A 21,017-nucleotide genomic window follows, 5' to 3' on the forward strand; every position below is an offset into this window, starting at 1 on the left:
TGTGATTGTAAAATGCGGTGGAATTGTGAGTGATGGTGGGGCAATAAAGCAATTCCTTTTAATGTTTTTGTTTGCTGTGTTTCATAACTTATAATAAAAAAATGTTAAGTTCACGACTGATATGTTTTTTACAATTTTGAAGTTTTACATAAGTTATAAGCAAGTGATTGATCAAATTCAAACTCTTCATATAAATTTCTATGAGAAACCAAAATCTGCAACTACTTTGTTACGCCAACTAAAGTTAAAAACAGAGCTGTTAACATCAACATTATTTAGTAAACACCACAGTATGTCTCTTTCGTAACTTGCCCTGTAAATGAAGTTTGTCCTAACACTAGAATATGTCGGAATGCAGAGCGACTAGAGCAATAGATCACCTCCAACATGCGAAATAGGAAAGATCCAATAAAAATCAGAAAACGTCGCAATGTCAACTAGGCTCTTACATTAAATTCGACTCTAGTATTTAGAAAGTCCCTGTAGTAAGTTGGAGAGGCTTAGGGTGTGGTGTAATATTCAGGTGCCTTAGTGGTGCAGTAACTCGGGATAGAGTAATAGTTCGGAGCTTCGATGTAGCTGGTTGGAGCAGCGTTAGTAGTGGTATAATACTCAGGTGCCTAAGTAGCGTAGTACTTGGGAGCCTCGGTGTAGTAGCTAGGTGTAGCGTGGGTTGTGGTGTAGTAAACTGGAGCCTCGGTGTAGTATTCCGGTTCAACGTAGTCCGAAGGAGCATCCACCGTGTAGTAAATCGGGGCTGCGTAATACTTGGCCGCATCAGTTGTAGTTGTGTAGCTTGGGACAGACTAATACTGTGGGGCTTCGGTGTAGTGGCTCGGGGAAGCATAAGTTGTGGTGTAATACTCTGGAGCCTTGGTGGTGTGGTACTTGGGCGGCTTGGTGTAGTATTCAGCCGCTTTGGTGGTGTAATAAGTTGGAGCCTCGGTGTAGTAGCTAGGAACCGAATAATACTTGGTAGCCTCGGTGTATAAGCTGGGGCAACATACGTGTAGTACTCCGGTGACTTGGTGGTGTAGTATTTGGGAGCCTCGGTGTAGTACTCAGGATCTTTGGTGATTTAGCTTGGGGCAGCATTATCTGCGGTGTAATACCCTGGAGCCTTGGTGGTGTAGTAATTGTGACCCTCAGTGTAGTAACCGGTTGGTGCGAATGTTGTCGTCGTGTAGCAAGGCGGCGGCGTGGTGCTTTGGTATCCGCCATACCCAGGAGACATGGGTACACCAGTGATCGACCCAACCTTCAACGATACGACAAACGGCAACAGCACGACACTACAATAGTACAATCAAATAGGCGGTAAATGATTTGAACATTAATATTCAATATGGTACATATTGATAACAGTTTAAAATAAGTCACAAGTATTACAGTTTATATGAAATAAAATGTTCAAGGATTCTTACCAACCGCAACCAGACGTTCGATCGTGCTTCAAGCTCGGTATTGACTCGATAACCACCAAAATTGGAATCTATTTCCAAAACCAGAAGCGACAGCCAAATCCGTTGTTGCGTCCCAACCGACAACAGCGACGACATAGTTAGTTTGAATCTGCTGAAATGAATTCTAGGTTATAATTAACGTCGCTAAAACATGTACTAAAATAACTGTCGATAACTGTTCACCTTTTGACCATCGTTTAAGGTCAATGCGACCTTGTTGTCTTCCAAAATTGCAGCCCCAACATAAGCTTTGGGTAACACATTAACACTTTCCGCTTTCACCTTCTCGGTTGTCCATTGGCTAAACATTTAGAGGACTCGGCCTATGTTGCCGCCATCGATGTTGCGGAACAGCGTTATGTGCTCGTGGGCATCTTTAAGGGCACCGCTCAGGGATTGGAAAAGATTTTCGTTTACCACCTAACAAGAAAATATAGGCCATTTTTAGAGGAATTCGTAGAACTAATTCTATTCGTAGAACTAATTGACATAAATAAATTGCTAGCAGTTTAAATAGACTCTTAGATACTAACGAGCAGGAAGATTATCAAAGTTATTCAACATTCCATAAAGGTGTAATTATTGAAACTTTTAAAGACGAATTTCGTTTTGCATAAAATGTTTACCTGTGGCAATAAGGCACTTGTCGTAGGTTTATGGCACGGCCATCGACAAGTTCGGCTTTCCGACCGACAATGTCAAGTTTAACGACGCGGTGTACACGTACGAATGCTACGCCGCCGTTATCTTTGCTATTCAATTCGACGCGATTGCAATAGAATTCGTCTTGTTCGAAAAATACTAGAAAGAAAAACAAGTCATAAGTACATGTTCCACATAATTCCTATAATAAAGAGCTCACCTTCACTGTTTGCCGTTACACTGTTTGAAGCGAAGTTTATTCGAAACTTCGGGGCTGCCGTGTTGGGTGTCGGAGAAGCTCGCAAATAGATAACTAGTAGATAATCTACGAAAATAAGTAAATTGCCCGGTACCTGGCCATAATCCCGTGGTGAGTGACTGCAGGTGTGTCACATCAACTGAAGTGATCCAGCCTCGTCAGTGAAGCAAGAAGAGTTGTTTTGCAGCACAAGAAGCACTGAAGCTGGATGAGCGTACGTCGAGAAGATAAGGATGTAGCAGAACGTAGGTGGAAGTCCCTCTTCCGTCATAGACAATGAGCAGCATTGGCTTAAGGATCTCTTACGTGCTCTGTAAAAATAAAATGTATTACATTAATGAAAATACATCACTTTTTAATAAAGCATATCGATCTTTACCTTAAATTCTAAGAAGCACACTGCAATTTTTATGATGAAAAAACCGTAAAAATGGAAATCACAACAACCAACAGCCTTACTTCTCATGTTGAGATAAATTTCCTGATGCTTAAGAAAGTGTCATGAAGTGTTGCAGTAGCATGGTGATATGTGGTATGGATGCTTACCTTTATCATACGGGTGATGAATTGAGTAAGGCATCAAGCAGAACTGGAACATGTATGCATACACACTGTATTATTCATGTCACATTCTCACACAGTCTTGGATTACAGCATTCTCTCGTCGGTTTTCAGTTTCACCAATGAAGTCCATGATCAGTAGCGAAGGATTACCCTGTAAGCAGAATGAACATTTATTTGGATGACAATAATATTCAAACAAGATTGTAGCGACAGAAAGCAATACCTCAAATCAAGAGGGCTCGTGTAAGGAATTAAAAAGGGAGATTCAAGGGTAGCAGCCAATGGGTTAGCAAACAAGGAATCTTGTTGTCGTAAGTCCTTTTTCTTGAAAGGACATAACTTCTCATCAAGTCCGTCATGCCAATTTAGAAACCTGTAAATTTAAAAAAATTTCATACTAGACTGCAATTGATAAAGTGCAGTGATATGACAAGTGATCTTACGCATGAAACCACTGATCAATTATCCAATAGAAGATGGAATGAGAGATTGGTCCATGCTGGGGTTGGTGATCTCCAATACAAACAGCCGATAATTAAGATGAATCCTTATAATAAAACAAGAGAAGAATATATGTTTCAGCAATACTGTAATAAAGCTAGTGTTAGTCGTTACCTGTATAATTTCGATGGCACATTTAGTAGAATACAATGAGTTTGATTAATTGTGATAAGTTAACATTAATTATGACACATTAATATTAATTAAAAGGTATTCTGAAATCTGAAGAGACCAACGACATGCCATGATAACAACTTCCTTCGTTGAAATTTTAAAATTCTGACTTAACTTACTGTTTGAAACTGTTTTCTTCTAAACTTTCTTCTTCTTGGTTCTCCATGCTGCAATACACTGCTGATTGCTGTTTTTTACTGCACGAATTGTTGACGTCAGCCGGTTACTGCCGCTTGATTAAACCTGCCCTTCCTACCTGATTTCCCGACAATCGCACATGAGACCGCCATTTTTTTCAACAAATCCAACAACAATTTTCAATGACGAGGATTTTGCGCCATCTAGGGTGGGACATTTGAGTTATTGAGTACAAGTTTACTAAACCGTTAACGGTTTAACGGACACGCTAGTGTATATATACTGTATCAGAAAAAAAATAACCAAATAAAACAGGGCGTTAAGCAAAACTAATGTACCCTTACATTTTCTGGGAAATGTGGCACGAACCGTGTGTGTATCGAAGCAGATAAGCTGTTTGCTGATTGCTGGTTCAAGTCGTTCAACCGTATCTTTATTGTCTTTGGACAAAACTAACCTTAACAGTATAATGTTTTGGGCTGCCTTGAAAGTTTTTTCTAAACAGAAGATAATTTCGCGATACACTTCTCATGTCCGGTTAAGGATTGGTTTCGGTATCCATAGTCTATAATACGAACATAAAAGATATACATCTAATAAACAGAATTCAGGGACGATGTGAAGTTTTTAGTCGTTAATTTAATAATTTCTAATATGGAAAGAATTAAACGATGTGGCCGGATTTGTCATTGAACGGCGAAGTATAAATAGTCCAAATGAAAATTTCAACAGCATCAGTTTCTTGCAACTGACCAACAGCTTGCTACAAATTTTTCAACTCGTTCGAAATGAAGTTCGTGGTGAGTTCTTTGTCGCTATCATTACACCGTGTTTGACAATTACGATTAAGTACCGTACACAAATTTATTAAATGTTGATCTCTAGGTTGTATTGGCTAGCCTTTCATTGGCACTGACTGCTGCCGTTGAGGTAAATGTAAAATCTAAAACCGAGAGCAACGTGGAAGTGTCTGATCAAGACGTCGCTGAATGGCACCCACGTGGCTATTTTGGTGGATATCGTGAATACTGGCGTGGACGTCGGTCTGTCGAGGAGGTGCAACCGGAACACGAAGCCAGCAACATCGAAGTTGCTGACCAGGAGGCAATCGAGTTCCGTCGCGGCTACTACGGTGGACATCTTGGCTATTGGCGTGGTCGCCGCTCAGTAGAAGAAGCAAAACAGGAAGAAGAGGTCAGCAACGTTGAAGTTGGAGATGACTTGAACGGCAACGAATCGTATGGAAGCCGCTACTACGGCCGTCCTTATGGACACTATGGTCGATACGGACACTGGCGTGGACGTCGTTCCGCAGAAGAGATGACATCAGAAGAAGATGCTGGAACCATTATTACTGACCTGGAAATCAACGAGTCTCGCCGAGGCTATTACGGTCGGGGATATTGGCGTAAACGTCGATCCGTAGATGAAATAACACCGGAACAAGATGTCGATGTTAAAGTTGATGGTGACCTGGACGCTAACGAATGGTACGGCCGTCGTTATTATGGTTATCCTTACAGTTACAGCAGGTACGGATATCGCAATGGATACTATTGGTAAGTGAGATGCCGAATTGCATACAAAAGGCTGGACTATTTCAAAGAACCTTGAACTAAATTTGACTTGTCCACATTTGAATAAGCTATCCTTGTTTGTTAAAACTACTGTGAAATGGTCAAATAAACAAAAACTCTTATTGTCAAATTTGTCAAAAATTTGATTTGGGTACTACAGTACTATCAGCCTATCATATACAAAATACAATTGACGCTGGATTAATACTTTAAGGAAATACTATGGTACAATTTTCACTACACAGTTAAACATCCTTCTACGTCAAGTAGAAGTTTCACGATTTATTTTTGCACTGAATGTCAGAACTGACAGTTCGATATTTCAGTCACATAATTGGCCAAAGGTTTAATCGAATCGTTGCAAGAAAGTTGTGCAGCACCTCACACACTGTTGGTAACACTTTTCAAACCCTTCTTCACCACTGTCCTGTAATTAAAATATGCCATTAAAAACAATTAAACATCTGGAGGAAAAGTAAACAATATAAACTTTAAGCAACAAATTAAGAGATGTTATTGCTCATGTACAGTGAAAGTGCATTGAAGCTTACATAGTATGGGTCTCTTATTGTCCGATCTGCATCCATACCAGCATCATATTTCGAGAGCATTTCTATTTTGGCTTTGAAAGTAGCAGGAGCCATGGATTTGAGGTCATCAATGTTGTCGTCATCCATTCCAAAAATGTAATCAAACTCTGAAAAGTCTGCTTTTTTTACCTGAAAAATATAATGAAATTTACTCATTTATGAATGTAGATGTAATAATAATAATTGGCACATACCTGTCTAGCTTTGTGATTGGTGGGCACTTGGTGTTTGGTCAAGACAGAGATGGCTCGTCTGTCTGGATTTTTTCCAACATGCCAACTGCCAATCGCAGCACTATCAACAATCCAATCATCATATTTTCCAGCATCTTTAAGTTGCTTTACAAAAACTGCTTCTGCTATCGGAGAGCGGCATATATTTCCTACATCACGCCAAAATTGAATACTCGGTTATGTTATCAATCTCCATTTTATACTAATTGTATCAAATGCTGTCATGAAAAAAAAAAATCATATTCACCCAGGCAAACAAACAACACAGATTTCTTGGGTTGAGACATTTTAATTTAAATCAATCAGTTTAATCACTTTAAACAAGATGAAGTGTAGCACCGATACTGATCCAACTGAACTGTGAGAACAACTGTCAACTCACACAGAGAAACGAAATGAGATTCGGTTGAAACGAAACGAATCATAACAAGTAAACGCAGCATCTAGCGGTAAACGAATGTACTGTATACAATATGTTGAACATTTGAAACTCTCGGTTTTGTGCACGAAAATATGCATTCCGTCCAGTACTTAAACTATGAAGTATGGACCAATATCAATATCCAATATCTCAATTCTATAAACTCTAAACTCACCTTCCGTTCAATTAGACGTCCTGCTACCAAAAAGGACGTTAGGTTATATTGGGTAGGATATTTAGGCTACCTGTACCGTATTGAATATGGACGCTGTACGTTTAAGGTTTGACTGTTCCAGAAGTCTAAAAAAAAAAACGATTAGATCCAATTACAAATAGTCATTATTGTGTGGTAGCCGTGTATTTATTTCGAACAATCTTATCAAGGGCACAGCTATCCATCGTTTAAATAATACAAAAGATAGGTAGCGCATCCTTTCCGGACATATTTTTTGCGTGAAGACTTCGTTGAACAACACCTTTTTTTGACAGACAGAATCAAACGGTCCCGTTCACTTTCTTAGAACAGGAGATGCTTGTATCCGCACCGCACCGAAGCGGACCGCATCCACCCTGAGTGGCGGGGAAACTGAACGAACTAGAGCTGAACGACTTGTCACCCGTCGGCTGACTTTCGGTTTCAGCGTCGGCCGCTTGGCGGAAATTTAGCGACGAGGAGTTGATGCAATAGCGCAGACCGGTTGGCTTTGGACCGTCGGTAAACAAATGTCCTAAATGAGCCCGGCAGTTGGAGCAGCTCACTTCGGTCCTCACCAAACCTGGATTGGCGATTATAAGAAGTAGATTGGCCCCGACTGCAGCATCACGCATCACCACCAATCCGTCGATGAAAGGTCAGAGCCGAAAAGTTGAGCGCCAGTAGAGTGAGATAGTCATTGCGGTCGTGAGGTAATTTTTTTGTTGTTGTTGAAGAGACAACAAAGTCGCGCGTGCAATTTTCGGGAATTGAGTGAAAGGAGTCGAGTTCGTCCGATGTACACATAGGGGTCCATGTCAGAAGGAGAGCGATGGAGCGACAGATATATAAAATAAAATAAAAGAGAGGGGAAAAACCACAAGCCAAGGAGACAAAGAGAAAATCAATGCCGCAAAATGATTAGTAATAAGTAACGTGGTACTACACAACTACGACCGGTCCAAACCGTAAGAAATTCAATAAGTGTTGTACATAAGGAAAGGCATTTTTCGGCCATTTAAGTATAGTATAGCTTTAAAGAGTGAAGTGTTCTGATGAAATTTTAGCTCCGGTTTTATGTTGCAAAACTACTTACTGTACATAATTTCCAACTACAACTTCCAAAATTCAAAAAAGGAAAATAAAATAACCCTTGAGAAATCCGGAGAAATCTTTTTTGAAGTTGTAAAGATGGCCCTCTGTGTGAAACCAAAGCCTTGAGCCAAGACAGACCCATAAAGATATTCATCCTAGTATGTATACGTAATAGAGTCTCTCCCCGAACAAGTGACAAATGCAAATGAGTCACGCATCATGTAAGAAGAAAGAAGAAAACAATACTCGACGATAAGACACACACACATACCGTGAGAGGCGTCTTTGGTAAGTTTGACCCCTTTCGGATCGATGACGTCATAGAAAGCTGGCCATCCCGAGCCCGAGTCGTATTTGGTCGTCGAGTCGAAAAGATCCCGACCGCACGAAATGCATTCGTAAGTGCCTTTGTCTCGTAGCTTGTAGTACTTGTTGGTAAACGCTCTGATCACGCACACATGTAGGAATACCGCCGGAATGGCGCAAGAAAAAACCGGAGTTAGATTCAAGTCTCACATCGTGTGTAGGAAGGAAATGAATTGGAAAGACGCGTGCACTTATAGACTCGATTGCGAACCGTCACGAAATTTAAAAAAGATAAAGAATGAAACAAAAACGAGAATAATCTTCTAGCAACGACGAAAAACGAGTAGCTTTTAATAAACATTGTAAGTAGACAAAACACAACTCACCTTTCCGTACCCTTCTCTTGCGTGACTGACCACTGGAGCGGAGTGAGCCGCTGACGTAGATCTTGCTTGAATTCGGCTGACGTAGGATCCATGCTGGCCTTTTTCGGATAATAGACTATATATCCTCTGAATAAATCCATACATACAAAGCACGTACATAGAAACACATAGCCAAGAAAACAAAAATACACATATTTTATCTTTTTCTTCTCGTTTTTCCTTTTTCTTTTTAAATGAAAACGCCCGGAAGGGGGAGGAGACACCAAGCTTGTGTGAGGGCTCTATATATGTTTTTTAAAACGTTCTGACATCCGCAATATGTTGTGTAGCGTACCTAAAAATATCCGTTTTTTTTTTTTTTCATTTTGTTCCGTGCGTGGGGACACGCGTTTGTCGTCAAGTGGCTGGCGCGCAACGAAGTCGGGAATCCACAAAGCACAGCAGCTCTAGACGGGGGAAAAACCTCAGCGACTTTTTATAAGCTCGAGGAATACCTACGAGTACCCGCGTGGAAAAACCCGTTATGGCCGAATTGGGTATGGGCGAAAGACTTAATTAAGTTCAGCGTTGTATACACAGTACACACACACTCGAGCGAAGTAGCAAAGTAGATAACCCTTATTGCCTGCTCCCATTGCACGCGCGTTGTCGCTCAGAAAAAAACTCACGACCGCAAAAGAGTTCATTTCTTTATAGTATATTTCTCTATGCAAGAAAAAGGCCGAACGAGAGCTGCCGGGCAAACGAAAAAGGGAACCAAGGATTCTCGTTATTTATTCATGAAAATAATAATGCTGAGTCTGGCTAGCGCTAGCTCAGCTATATGCGCGCGTGGAAGTCACGATTCGAAATCGACCAGCACTGGCTCATAATTGGCAATCAAATCGGGAATACTCCCGGATATTGCGCATGTATGTGAACGACACCACGGGAGAGAGAGAGAAATTTGGTTTTGGGATGCTGTGAAACCCCACCAACCTATCACAACAGAGAGCTCTTAAAAATAAAAGTTTTGTTCGACACAGGTAGCAACAAAAAATCAAAACACGTTGGTGATAAGGAGGAATTTATCGCCATGAAGGTTTTTTTTCCAACTCACTAGACCTGTTTGAATGACAATAATGGAGCGGGTTTTCTGGAATTTCGATTGGACCGTCAATCGCCCTACGACAGCTGATGCGCCAAAAAGAAGCGAGAGAGAGAAATCGAGGACAAGCAGAGACGAAACCAAAATCTGTATAAGGGCATCTCTCACGAAAGAAGCGCAAAAAAGAACAACTTCTGGTTGTTATTTTCTTTTTTCTCCGTCGAGAGAAGAAAAACCAACCCCAGTGCTGCACGATTGGCGTTTCCTTATTTAGTCTGGCCAGAGGCCTCGATCCGCTCCTAGATTCTTTTTGGGCATTTTGTTTTCTTTTATGTGGGTCAGAAAAATCTTTTTTATTTTATTTTGTTTTTTCTCCCCTTTTTTTCTTCTGCTTAACACCACCGTCAGCATTTAGTTCTTTGAAGCTATTTTTAGGAAGAGGCTCTTGAAGGACGCGGATTTACACGTTGCGTAGACAACAGGGGGAAGGTTCATATCAAACACGACGCCGGGATGGATGAGCGTATCTACTTTCTTTCGTCCTTCCGCCGAACGAACGAAAGAACCAAGCTTATTTTTAGGCACGATAGATTGGACTATACTAGGGCGAAATGACGTCCGATCGATACAACAACAACAACGTACACAGAGAGAGAGAGATATATATACACATGACTCACCTGCTAGGCCGTGGGACGCGAACTGGCAATCAGCTGATGTATTCACTCGCACAATAACACACTCGTGAGGATTGTCTAGTGATTTGTTGGCTCTGTGGTTCCCGTTGACGGGTTGAATAACAGTTGGCTGTTGTTATTCGGCACACAATTTCACAGAGGAATGTCTGAATAATGCGCCGGAGTGTCCTAGTCAGCAAAAGACTAGTGCAACTTGGGAGAGGGAGAGAGAGAATGTGCACAATTCAACGTTCGACGTTGAAGTGAGCGTGGATTTTTCCTTTCGTTTGGATATGTAGACCCCAAAAGTCTGCCCTGCTGACTCTGTCGGGACTTGTGCTGTCGCCCCTGTTTGCTAGACCGCCGCCAGGCGCTGGCAGCCGTGCCAATGGTCATGGCGGCCGAAAATGGGAAGTGGCGGGCGGGGACCTGCGCAGTTGGAAGCATCTCCGTGCGGACACATTTCACGATTCGGAATTTCTTTTTTTTCCCCCAACTGCTGGAAGGTTGCGACCTGTATATTCAACACACAAAAACGTTGATTTTCTTTTTTCTTTTTTGTTTTGTTTCTCACTTTAAAAACCACACCTTCTCCCGGAGAAGTAATCACAAGCTATTTCGTATCCGCCTACAGCTACTTAAGCAGTCGATTAGGCGCGCTAATGGATCGCTGCGTGCTCGGCAGATGATTGGTTGGACGCCTCTATCGGTGCACACACATATACCTACAACACAAGACGTGTGTGCATGTGTATAGAAGAAATAAGTCGTGCCGTTTTGTATCCCCAAAACTTCTTTCGGGTTGCTGGTTGTGAATGGAAATTCCTCCGGGCGACTCGAAAAAGGTCCCACCAGCCAGTATAGTGACCCCGTCCAGGTATTTAAGTGGAGCGATAATCTATAGATACACGAAAAGCCACAAGGAATTTAAAAAAAAAACAGACAAAATAATAAAAAAATAAAGGGTAACAACAATAAACGTTTCTGTAGTATACGCGCCCAATTTTTGAAAAAAAGCGAGGAATTTTCCAAAAATAAAAATCATACACGAAAGCGAATAAAAATTTCCGATAGCTACACACACTATTTGAAAACCGATCCTCTCTCTCTCTCTGTGTCTGCCGATGGCTACAGTTTTATTCGCCGTGATGTCGGTGAATTTATCTCGCTCTGTTGGCTAGCTTTGTACGCACCATCATTAAAAGAGTGATGCGTACGTGTGTGTCTGTGTGAGGCTGGCTGGGCCACACCTGGGCAATATTATAGGAAAGAGACGACTTTGCCGGCCTCTCTCGTACATTTATTCTATTCCTTATTTCCTCGACAGTCTATCTAAGGTGATGCTAAGGTCACATGCAAGACTGATGCTGGAATTTAAGGCCTTGTTGATGCCGGAGAGAAAAGGACCATCAGACGCTATATAAAACTCTGGCGCTTATAACCTTCAGTCCTTCAACTACGTATACGCTCGTCGCTACAACTTGCAAGAGAAATCTACCTCGTCGTCGTTGTTGTGTTTCGGTGCTACATTGGAATGCAATTTTCATCCATACTCGCATAGCCCTTTAGCCAGCGCTCGACCGCGCTCAAAAGCCGTAAAAATACTCGGGAAAGATACAATCTAATCTCTATTCTGTTTGTTTCCTTTGAAGGCAATAATAACTGGGTGGACCAACGAAATGACCATTGAAAATCGTGAGTCAGTCATGCGTGATCGAAATAAAACGCCATTCATTAAAAATATTGCAATTCATTGGTGGTTGAACCCGTTTAGTATATACGTTAAGGCAGCAGACAGACTATGTTGCGCTCGATTGCATTTTATTCGCAGTTGGTGTTGAAAGTTGTCTACTTTTTTAAGACAAAATTTAATTTCTTTTTCTTTCTAATTTTGGGCATGACGAGATGAGGATGTAGACCCCGGAGGAAATTCCGTTATTGAGCGCCAAATATTAATTGAAATGGGTTTTCTAATCTATCCGTTATTGTGAAACTGTGTATCTAATTCTTGAATTTGGCGGACGCATGATTGAATTTGAATAAACAACCGGCCTTGAGAAATTTATGCATCCGCTTTTGCGCGAATAGCGGAAATAAATATCTATCGGGTGGGGCGCACTTTCTGATAAGGAAATTATTCCATACCAGTGCAGTCAGTACAGATCGTGGCATTTCAATTTCATTCGTCACTGCATAACTGTGTCACTATAACATATATGCGTTGCTGACATATCCGTAAATCGTAACTCATGTTTACATTTCATTTTTTTCCAAATACGAACATTCCCCATCGATAAGGAATATGGACTCGCGTGTGCCGGGAAGTGATAGCCAAATGTCGCATCGATGAGCTAACGATTATATGAAGTTATATGAAACTTCCCGATTGGGTCTTTGCCTTTTTGGAATGGGAAATGATTTACACAGTCATCAAAAAAGAAACGAACTCGAAAAGGCTTTTTGAGAAAAGTACTTGTCATCTTCCATGTGTAACTCGCCTTGTTGACGAGGTTGTTGTTTTTTTTCATTTCCCTGCGCAGTCCGAACAAGAGCTGTGGCCAGAGAACATATAATATAACTTTACGAACTATTAAACCGTAAAGACATTGTCCTAGCGGGAGCATGCCAAAATTAAAGCAATAAAAGCCGATTTCCGCGTCATTCAACTATGTCGATTCTGTTCAGTTTATATAGATGCGTTTTTCTTTCTCAAAAAGAAACGGGAAAAATGGTCCGCGGGTTTTTTTTTTCAATAGTTCCCGACCCTGTCGCTGCGGTTTTTTGCTGTTCCGCCTTTCCCTCCTGTCTCCATTTCTTTTGCACCAAACCAGATAAGGATTGATGGAGGTCACGGCGGTCAACAACACAAAAAACATGTATACTACTTTTATAATTCCGGATATTGTGTGACGGTGACTGAAGGCAGCAACTGCTGTCTGCCAGTGTCACGAGTCGTGTTCCTTGTACACTGTAGCCTACAGAATGTGTCAGTTTCGATTTCGTTTTTTCGTCGTCCCACTCGACTAAGGAAAATTCCGGGTAATCATTGATGGGGCGGGTAAAACTGAATGCGACAAAGGTCGCAACACTCACGACCAAGAGCTCTGAATAGCAGAGGAAGCCAGCATAATGGCATGATATCGTAATTATTACGAGAGACAGTCACTTTCCAACATTACAGGACTTTTTCTACTGTAGGCTTGCACATGGGAAAGGAAAAGGCGACTTTTAGAATAGCTTTCTAGATGAATAGTCGCTGGTTATTACTCTCCACAGCTGGAAAGTGCGTCATAAAAATGAACCCTTTTAATTGCTCATGTGATGATTTGTCGCCGGTTTCTCGAGAAAATTTCATTCGTAGCTTAGAATCATTACTTTTTCAAGTTTCAATTTCTTCAGGCATTTTTAATACGGTGTGATATTAAATAGCCTCCTATTATTATTCCATTTAAATATGAATTTTACCCTACAACCACAAACGACACCGGAAAACTTATTCCTTTTGGTGTAACACCATTTATAAAAACTTTCTTAAAAATTTTTCTAATTGAAAACGAGGGTTAACCGAGGGAAGATTTTAAGAACGAGTGCCAGTGTGGCGACCAAGAAGGACCCTCTTTCGTCATAAAATTTTTTTAGTTGCACTTTTCTTTGGAATATAAAATATTTTTGAATTTGACTTTTTACCAACAGACAAAGTTGTGAGGTACAAAACAGGGCCTGATATTCAGCCGATCTACGCGTTCTACAAATGAGTAACCACTTTTTCAAACCCTGACCGAGTAAACAAAAACGGCAAGAGAAAACCGTTCCGGTAAACCGCATAGCTCAGGAATAATCGTACTCCGTAAAAATTTATAATCAACGCCGAGTAACAGTCAAAAAGGAAGAATTTATAGATAAATGTTTTCCTACCTTAAAGCCTTTAGGCCCACGTTCATATGGGTGTACAGAGGACATTTCAAGAAAGGGGCCAAGAAATTCGATCGACATCGGTAATAGCATCTCCAATCAAACGGGATGCTATGTATCCTATCTAAATTTAAAAAAAAAAAAATATGAGTTACAAAAAATATTTAAAGAAACAATTAGTGATAAATAGAAAACAAGACAGCAGATGAATCCTATTCCTATTTATTAATGGAAAAGAGAATGTAAGAATTCCCTGTTACACTCTGCATTGATGCAAGTGATGGCTAATTAAAACATCTAACAGGTCACAGGTTAATAAAAGTAATGAAAATCATTACCCGAGTGATGATACTAAGATTGTTGCCGATGACAGTGTGAATACTGGCACAAGCAAAACTTGCATATGTTGTGGTTTAATGGTTGGCTCTGGCCTCAAATCTGCACATAGGAGAGAATGTTACATAGTGCTAACAAACACACATGCAATAGCAACACTTATCATGTAATAAGCCCCTTATATGATACATGCTAGTCAGTCATTCTATTTGAATTTATGGGGTTTTTTACCTGCTAAATCAGCATGGTATGTGCATTAAGCGATTCTATAAAGACACGCGACTAGAGTTGACACGGCAATCACATTTTGTAACTTTTTTTTTATTTTTAGTGCTATTTTTCGTGCAGCAACGTACGTTTCCCCCAAAAAATCTTTGTCTCTTTTTTCTTTTTCGAAACTTTCAAACAAAACGAAAGCAGACATCATAAAATCGACCCATCGAGTTCCATTACTTATCGCCAGATGGCGTTTTTATTCTGATATTCCTAACGGTAGATGACTCTATTTTCATGTTTGACACATCGTGTTTTTAAAAGTTGAAAGTTCCAAAAGATCTCTTCAAATTTTGTTTATGCTGGTTCATTATTTAATTTAATCGAATATCTGCAATGGATGTCGGTGAACTTTTATCTTTCAAGGTGTGTAAATCAGCTTATATTAACACTTCCTAGCTATGAGTCCATTCAGGTGAAACAGAACAGAAGCATTGGATGTTATGGAGCAAAGATTGGCATTTGTTTGATTATTTTTAAAGTTTCCGTTTGTTTTATTATGATTAATCACTACTTTCTTGTTGCAGCCAAAACAAAACCCAAAACGAGATGTCGCAGATGATGACAAAGAGCCAGAGTTTGAACGTCCTGGAAAGAAACTTAAACAGTTTCCAACCAGTAATGTAAAACCAAACCCAAGATCAACAGCCACATATATTGCTCCTCCAGTTGTTGAAACTCCAGAAAAAGAAGAATTGCTCAAATTGGTAGAGCAAGATGAAGGTTCTGAAAGCCTTGATGAAGCCTCCCTAAAGAGAATGATTCTAAATTTTGAAAAGCGGGTTCTGAAGAATCAAGAACTACGTGTTAAATTTCCAGATGCGCCTGAGAAGTATGATTCCTATCCTGTGTTCTTTTTGTCATCATTCTTTATGATAGTTTTTATTTTATCTTTTAGGTTTATGGAATCAGAATTGGAATTGCATGAAGCAATTCAACTGATGCATGCACTTGCAACAGTGCCTGAACTATACACAGTAGGTGTTGAACAAAAGCTTATACCAACATTGCTAGGTCTATTGTCACATGACAATGCAGACATTTCTGTCGCTGTGGTCAATTTGCTTCAAGAATTGACTGACATTGATACTCTGAATGAAAGTCAAGATGAAGCTGCAATTCTAATTGATGCACTCCTGGACCAGCAAATCTGTGCCCTCCTAGTCCACAACCTGGAAAGACTAAACGAAGCTCAAACAGAAGAATCTGACGGAGTTCACAATACACTAGGTATAGACGATCATTTATGTTTCTGGAATTCACAAGTACTTACCCAGTTTTTGTTCACAAAATAATCTGTTCTTTCAGCCATTGTGGAAAACTTAACGGAAATTAGGCCTGAAGTGTGTCAACAAGCAGCCCAACAGGGGTTGCTGAGTTGGATAATGAAGCGGCTAAAAGCTAAATTACCATTCGACGCCAACAAACTATATTGCAGCGAAATATTATCCATTTTGCTTCAAGGCACACCAGAAAATCGGCAACTTCTGGGTGAAATCGACGGAATTGATATTTTGCTTCAACAGTTAGCCGTAAGAAAACGCATTTCTTCATTCATTTTTCATTCGTGTAAAAGTGCGAGTCATTTTTGAATTATTTTCTCGCAGATTTTCAAGCGGCAAGATCCAAAAACAGGAGAAGAACAAGAAATGATGGAGAATTTGTTCGATTGTGTTTGTTCCAGTCTGATTCACGTTCCCAACCGCGACAGATTTCTGAAGGGAGAGGGCTTGCAACTTATGAACCTCATGTTGCGGTATTGTTAAAATTCCCACGATCCGGCTTGCTACCATTCATATTGTTGATCTTGAAGCCTGACCCGTTTTTTTTCCCACTTTCTTTACAGAGAGAAAAAAATGTCCAGAAATGGCTCGTTAAAGGTTTTGAATCACGCACTTAGTGGTGAGGCCGGTAAAGATAATTGCACCAAATTTGTGGACATCCTCGGCTTAAGGACTATTTTTCCGCTATTCATGAAAACGCCGCATAAACTGAAGAGAAAGGGAATGTCAGCAGAAGAGTATGAAGGTAAATAGTGCAAATACTGATGTGCATCCCAAATTTATAAAACGTGACCTGTGTAAATCGTTTTGTAGAACATATCGTCTCGGTGATTGCAAGTATGCTAAAGTCGTGCCGAGGATCACAGCGCACGAGACTACTGACGAAGTTTACAGAAAACGACCACGAAAAAACCGATCGACTGATGGAGTTGCACTTCAAATACTTCGACAAATTACGCGTGATTGACGCTCAACTCCAGCGGAACGACGACGAAGAGGACGAGGACGAAATGTACCTCAAACGGCTGGAAGGTGGACTGTTCACGCTCCAGCTGGTGGACTACATTATGATGGAAGTTTGCGCCTCAGGAGCCGCAACCATCAAGCAGCGCGTTTTGCATACGCTTAATTTGAGAGGAGGCACAGTCAAGACAATTCGTGAAATAATGAGAGGTAAACATTTTCGCTTTTCGTCCACTCGTGAAGCCCTTGTCCAAGTTAAACTAATGTTTATTTGGTCCTTCTCGCAGAGTACGCAGGAAATCTTGGCGATGGCAGTGAAAGCGAAGCGAAAGAAGAAGAGAAACAACACATCCTTCAGCTCTTGGACAAGTTTTAAGATCACTCAGCAGTCGTAACTACAATACAAATTTTCCAATCGAGACTTTTTGTATTTTTCGAAGCAGACACGCATACCTCCGTTTGATCTTCTATTTCGAGAAATGAGGGGTCGTGGTTATACGTACGTTTTATAGACGCACTTTCCAGGATTTGCCATAAAGAGACTGAGACTAAACGCAGACTAATAGCCCTTTTCCCTTAAGGGGGTCGTTCCAGTTAATATGACTTTCGACAGTTATTCCTCCGAAAACTGAGCTTCTCAATTACTGTGCAACCAGCATACATTTTTTTATGTTTTACAATGTTCTTTAAAACTTCGGCCAGGTGCATGGGCCGAACTCGAAATATTCATTTCAAAAAGTTGCAATTAATATTCAAATTTCGTTAAAGAGGGCAAGGGGCGGGTGGAGTCACCCCTAACTCTAAATCATTGATCGCGTTTCAATTTAATGGATCGACTAATTCGTTTTTGTTATGTTATGCTTGCGTTCCCCCTGCTACGACGTTTCTCGTTGTCTTCCTCACGATACTTTCCTGCGTTGCATGAATAAGTAAGTCGAAAAACATTTGCTGATTGCGACTCTTCAACGAAAGAACGCACCTCGAAGCAAACAAGTAATCCGGTTAAAAGATAAATGGATTGCGTTGAATTTCTTTGGGGATGAACATAACGGTGCGTATTCCAGTTATTAATGAGAGAGAGGAAAGCAATCAGCAAAAGTTATTTTGAAGTAAATTTATTCCGTTTTTCTTTTTTTCATGGGATTGAGTTTGCATAAATTAAGGGGAACTATCTATTGTAAAGGAGCGTGAGTTTGATTGAGAATTTGTTCGTGTGATGCTGGAGCTATAGCAGCAATATGCAGTTGCAATCGGTTATGCTCGAAATGGTCTAATAACACAAATCACTGCGACTCTCTCGTGGGGGCTCGACGAATCGTTTGGGCCGATTATTGCGAGGGATCTGGCACGAAACTTTGTGCTAACCCATTTAAGGCGGAGATTTCTGGTCGAAAATTATATAGCTCTCCTTGATCTGAACGATATTTCCCGACTCAAGGTGATACAGACGAGACAAACAAGAGGATCAGTGAAAGCTAGATAAACAATTCTGAATGCCCTGCTCGCCCATGTGAAGCCGCTTCATTGTTTCCAATTTTCACGCGAAATCTGAAAGGGGGAGTACGAAAGATCACGGCAGCGATATGGAACCGCACTTTTGGCTGTTAGCTTCGGCCCGTGTTTTCCGTTTCTTTTCCATTTACTACACCCTATTTATTTAAGATGTAAAAATGTTGAGCGTGACGCTTCGAGTGATAATTCAAATGGAAGCAAACTCGGCCGTTTTTCTATTTCAAAAGGGAAATCTGGAAGAAATGGTTCGAAAATTGATCGATACAAGGTTATCGAAATGTGGGAGGGGGGAAATCGTTCAAATAGGCTATGGATCAAGTGGCTCAATATCCGTCTCGGCAAGCTTTCACGTCATGATAAACGATCCCGCCGTGTGAAGGCGTGAACGTTTGACAATCAAAGTGGTAATACGCTGCTGCAAAGCCTGCTGCAATGCCAGCAATGCGATGAAATTGAATATGGGAAGTTAATTTGGTCAGTAGTTGGCAACGTCTACAGCCAAAGATGGCTGCCTCCACAGTCCTTGATTTTGACAAATGGCTCTCGGTTAAATTAAAATCTTTGAACACCGATGAAAGTATATTTGGAGACTACATCAAGGGCATTTTGGAAGGCGAAGAATCTCAAGATGAGAAAATCGAGGCGCTCGAGGGAATCCTGGTGGAAATCTCTACGGTAAAGTGACTTTTGTCTTTCTTCCACCGCTTCCACATCCGCTGTCTTATGATTTGTTTAACAAATTATCGAATGCACAATGCAGACAGATGGCATGACTCAAAATGAGATCTGTCAAGAAATCATAAACCAATGGGAGTTGTGCCGGGCGGCTGCTGCTGAAGGGAAATCCGACGAGGCGGTGAGAACAGCTGTAGATATACAAATTGCAAGAATCATGGAGCAACAAGCCCTCATCGTTGTCCCCCAGAAGAAGGCATCTGATGAAGAAAGGAAGCTGAAGCAAAACATCTTGTCGCAATACGCAGAGGTATCTATTTATGCATGAAACAATAAGTTTGAAGGCTAATCACAATGTTGTCCCTGCTCAGGTGTCTGATGGTGAAGGAGGGCTAGACGAAGATGATGGTGGCTATGATGATGATTATGAGGACAAACTTCTTTCTCGTAACACCAATGCTGAGGATGTCATGAAGCTGGAAAAGCTCAAAAAGGAATCCCTGCGCCAGGATTCAGCCAAGAAGAAAGAAAAGGATAAAGAAGATCGCGAGAAGCAGAAGCAGCTCGCACTCGATCGAAAGGAGAAGGAGAAGAAACGTACTCAAAAGGGAGAAAAGAAACGATGATACCCTCCAACATCTTGTCACGTACACTCGGAAGTATCTGCTAATCATTTACATTTGTGATTTTCGGTGTCGGTCGCTGGAGAAATAACTGAGCGGCATTATAATATTGAAAAAAAAAAACCTTTCAAGTTAGAATGAGAAAGCAAGTTCTGAATTGTTGTTTCAATTTTGAATTTTCGGTGCTTTTTTTCTGTCTCCTTCTCTCTCGTTCAGGCTTTTAAAAAAACTGTGCTCTACCAGCTAAAATAGGTTAAATTTTTCACTCTCCATTTATCCACCCACATGACGTCGATTGTCACGTAAATTTGTGTACTGACAATAAACTCACAAAAAGTACATAAAAACTCGAGCCTTTCCTTTACTTACAAAGCCGAATTGGCATCTATAAATAAAGCTTATGAATTTCAAATTTTTAGGCGATAGTCATCCGCTAATTTTAGGATCTTGCTCTCCGGGTAATGGGGTCAACCGCATTTGAATGACGACATCATGCGACATGCTTTCTACTTGGATTGCTAACAGGAATATTTTAACTTGTTCCCTCATCATTTTTGTAGCGGTTTGATTTTTTATAATTTCTATCGATATCGTATTATCACCATGGTATTATCGTAAGCACGCTGATTGGATTGCTGATTAGAAGAAAATTGGCAAGTGTCGTCTGCTGTTTCCTTTACAGTTTAAAATTTCGAAAAAGTCAGAGACAAAGTTCAAGATTTTTATTGTTATAGATTTCTTTGTTTTTCGTAACCATCATACTCCATGCTGTTTAGCGGGTAAATAAAACTAAGAATACAAATAGAATGATTGTGGGAGCTATAGAAGAGTTAAACCTAATAACCTGTTAACTAGTTCATTTATCATGTGATTGCCCTGTCGATGCCGCATGGCAGTTTGTTTGTACTATGTGTAACTTTTTTCTTGTTTGCAAATTTGAGGCCAGAGCCAGCCATCAACCACACAATATGCAAGTTTTTCTTGTGCAGGTGTTAACCTGCCATCAGCAACAATTTCAGGATCATCGCTTTGGTAATGATTTCCAGGTTCTACTTTAATTGACGTCTGTGACCTACCTAGATATTTGAATGCTGCATTACCTGCATCAATGCACCATATTACATGTAAATTCTC

General features: G+C 40.6%; 5 protein-coding genes and 2 long non-coding RNA genes across 8 annotated transcripts; 3 read left to right on the forward strand and 4 right to left on the reverse strand.

The window, feature by feature from the left end:
- Window positions 1-1,776: 1,776 nt before the first annotated feature.
- LOC124314312 lies at window positions 1,777-2,408 on the reverse strand. Its single transcript, XR_006911111.1, has 3 exons — window positions 2,326-2,408; window positions 2,090-2,249; window positions 1,777-1,883 (listed from the first exon to the last, which is right to left on the reverse strand). It is a non-coding gene; the product is annotated as an uncharacterized LOC124314312 (long non-coding RNA).
- A 384-nt stretch (window positions 2,409-2,792) lies between these two features.
- LOC124314334 lies at window positions 2,793-3,871 on the reverse strand. 2 transcript variants are annotated; one of them, XR_006911151.1, is made up of 6 exons: window positions 3,723-3,871; window positions 3,544-3,651; window positions 3,372-3,475; window positions 3,152-3,301; window positions 2,911-3,079; window positions 2,804-2,851 (listed from the first exon to the last, which is right to left on the reverse strand). It is a non-coding gene; the product is annotated as an uncharacterized LOC124314334 (long non-coding RNA). The 2 variants fall into 2 exon arrangements; XR_006911150.1 differs by having other exon boundaries at window positions 2,793-3,079; window positions 3,723-3,870.
- A 569-nt stretch (window positions 3,872-4,440) lies between these two features.
- LOC124314238 lies at window positions 4,441-5,474 on the forward strand. The gene is made up of 2 exons (XM_046779388.1): window positions 4,441-4,541; window positions 4,627-5,474. Exons 1-2 carry the CDS (start codon window positions 4,530-4,532, stop codon window positions 5,302-5,304), a joined length of 690 nt encoding a protein of 229 aa, XP_046635344.1. The 5' UTR covers window positions 4,441-4,529; the 3' UTR covers window positions 5,305-5,474.
- An 89-nt stretch (window positions 5,475-5,563) lies between these two features.
- Window positions 5,564-6,546, reverse strand: LOC124314277 (low molecular weight phosphotyrosine protein phosphatase 1-like). Its single transcript, XM_046779440.1, has 4 exons — window positions 6,389-6,546; window positions 6,103-6,290; window positions 5,870-6,037; window positions 5,564-5,745 (listed from the first exon to the last, which is right to left on the reverse strand). The coding sequence occupies exons 1-4, from the start codon at window positions 6,426-6,428 to the stop codon at window positions 5,665-5,667; spliced, it is 477 nt and encodes a 158-aa protein (XP_046635396.1). The 5' UTR covers window positions 6,429-6,546; the 3' UTR covers window positions 5,564-5,664.
- A 355-nt stretch (window positions 6,547-6,901) lies between these two features.
- Window positions 6,902-14,313, reverse strand: LOC124314259 (peptide methionine sulfoxide reductase MsrB-like). The gene is made up of 6 exons (XM_046779420.1): window positions 14,222-14,313; window positions 10,895-11,204; window positions 10,310-10,820; window positions 8,543-8,668; window positions 8,122-8,294; window positions 6,902-7,374 (listed from the first exon to the last, which is right to left on the reverse strand). The coding sequence occupies exons 4-6, from the start codon at window positions 8,632-8,634 to the stop codon at window positions 7,058-7,060; spliced, it is 582 nt and encodes a 193-aa protein (XP_046635376.1). The 5' UTR covers window positions 8,635-8,668; window positions 10,310-10,820; window positions 10,895-11,204; window positions 14,222-14,313; the 3' UTR covers window positions 6,902-7,057.
- A 725-nt stretch (window positions 14,314-15,038) lies between these two features.
- LOC124314070 (beta-catenin-like protein 1) lies at window positions 15,039-17,494 on the forward strand. The gene is made up of 8 exons (XM_046779082.1): window positions 15,039-15,193; window positions 15,355-15,659; window positions 15,726-16,057; window positions 16,136-16,359; window positions 16,435-16,583; window positions 16,674-16,855; window positions 16,924-17,283; window positions 17,361-17,494. The coding sequence occupies exons 1-8, from the start codon at window positions 15,164-15,166 to the stop codon at window positions 17,447-17,449; spliced, it is 1,671 nt and encodes a 556-aa protein (XP_046635038.1). The 5' UTR covers window positions 15,039-15,163; the 3' UTR covers window positions 17,450-17,494.
- A 1,565-nt stretch (window positions 17,495-19,059) lies between these two features.
- On the forward strand, window positions 19,060-20,230 carry LOC124314244 (coiled-coil domain-containing protein 43-like). Its single transcript, XM_046779397.1, has 3 exons — window positions 19,060-19,260; window positions 19,346-19,570; window positions 19,632-20,230. Exons 1-3 carry the CDS (start codon window positions 19,090-19,092, stop codon window positions 19,884-19,886), a joined length of 651 nt encoding a protein of 216 aa, XP_046635353.1. The 5' UTR covers window positions 19,060-19,089; the 3' UTR covers window positions 19,887-20,230.
- The last annotated feature ends 787 nt before the right edge of the window (window positions 20,231-21,017 follow it).

Source organism: Daphnia pulicaria, chromosome 10 (genome assembly GCF_021234035.1).
Source record: "Daphnia pulicaria isolate SC F1-1A chromosome 10, SC_F0-13Bv2, whole genome shotgun sequence".
NCBI lineage: Eukaryota > Metazoa > Arthropoda > Branchiopoda > Diplostraca > Daphniidae > Daphnia > Daphnia pulicaria.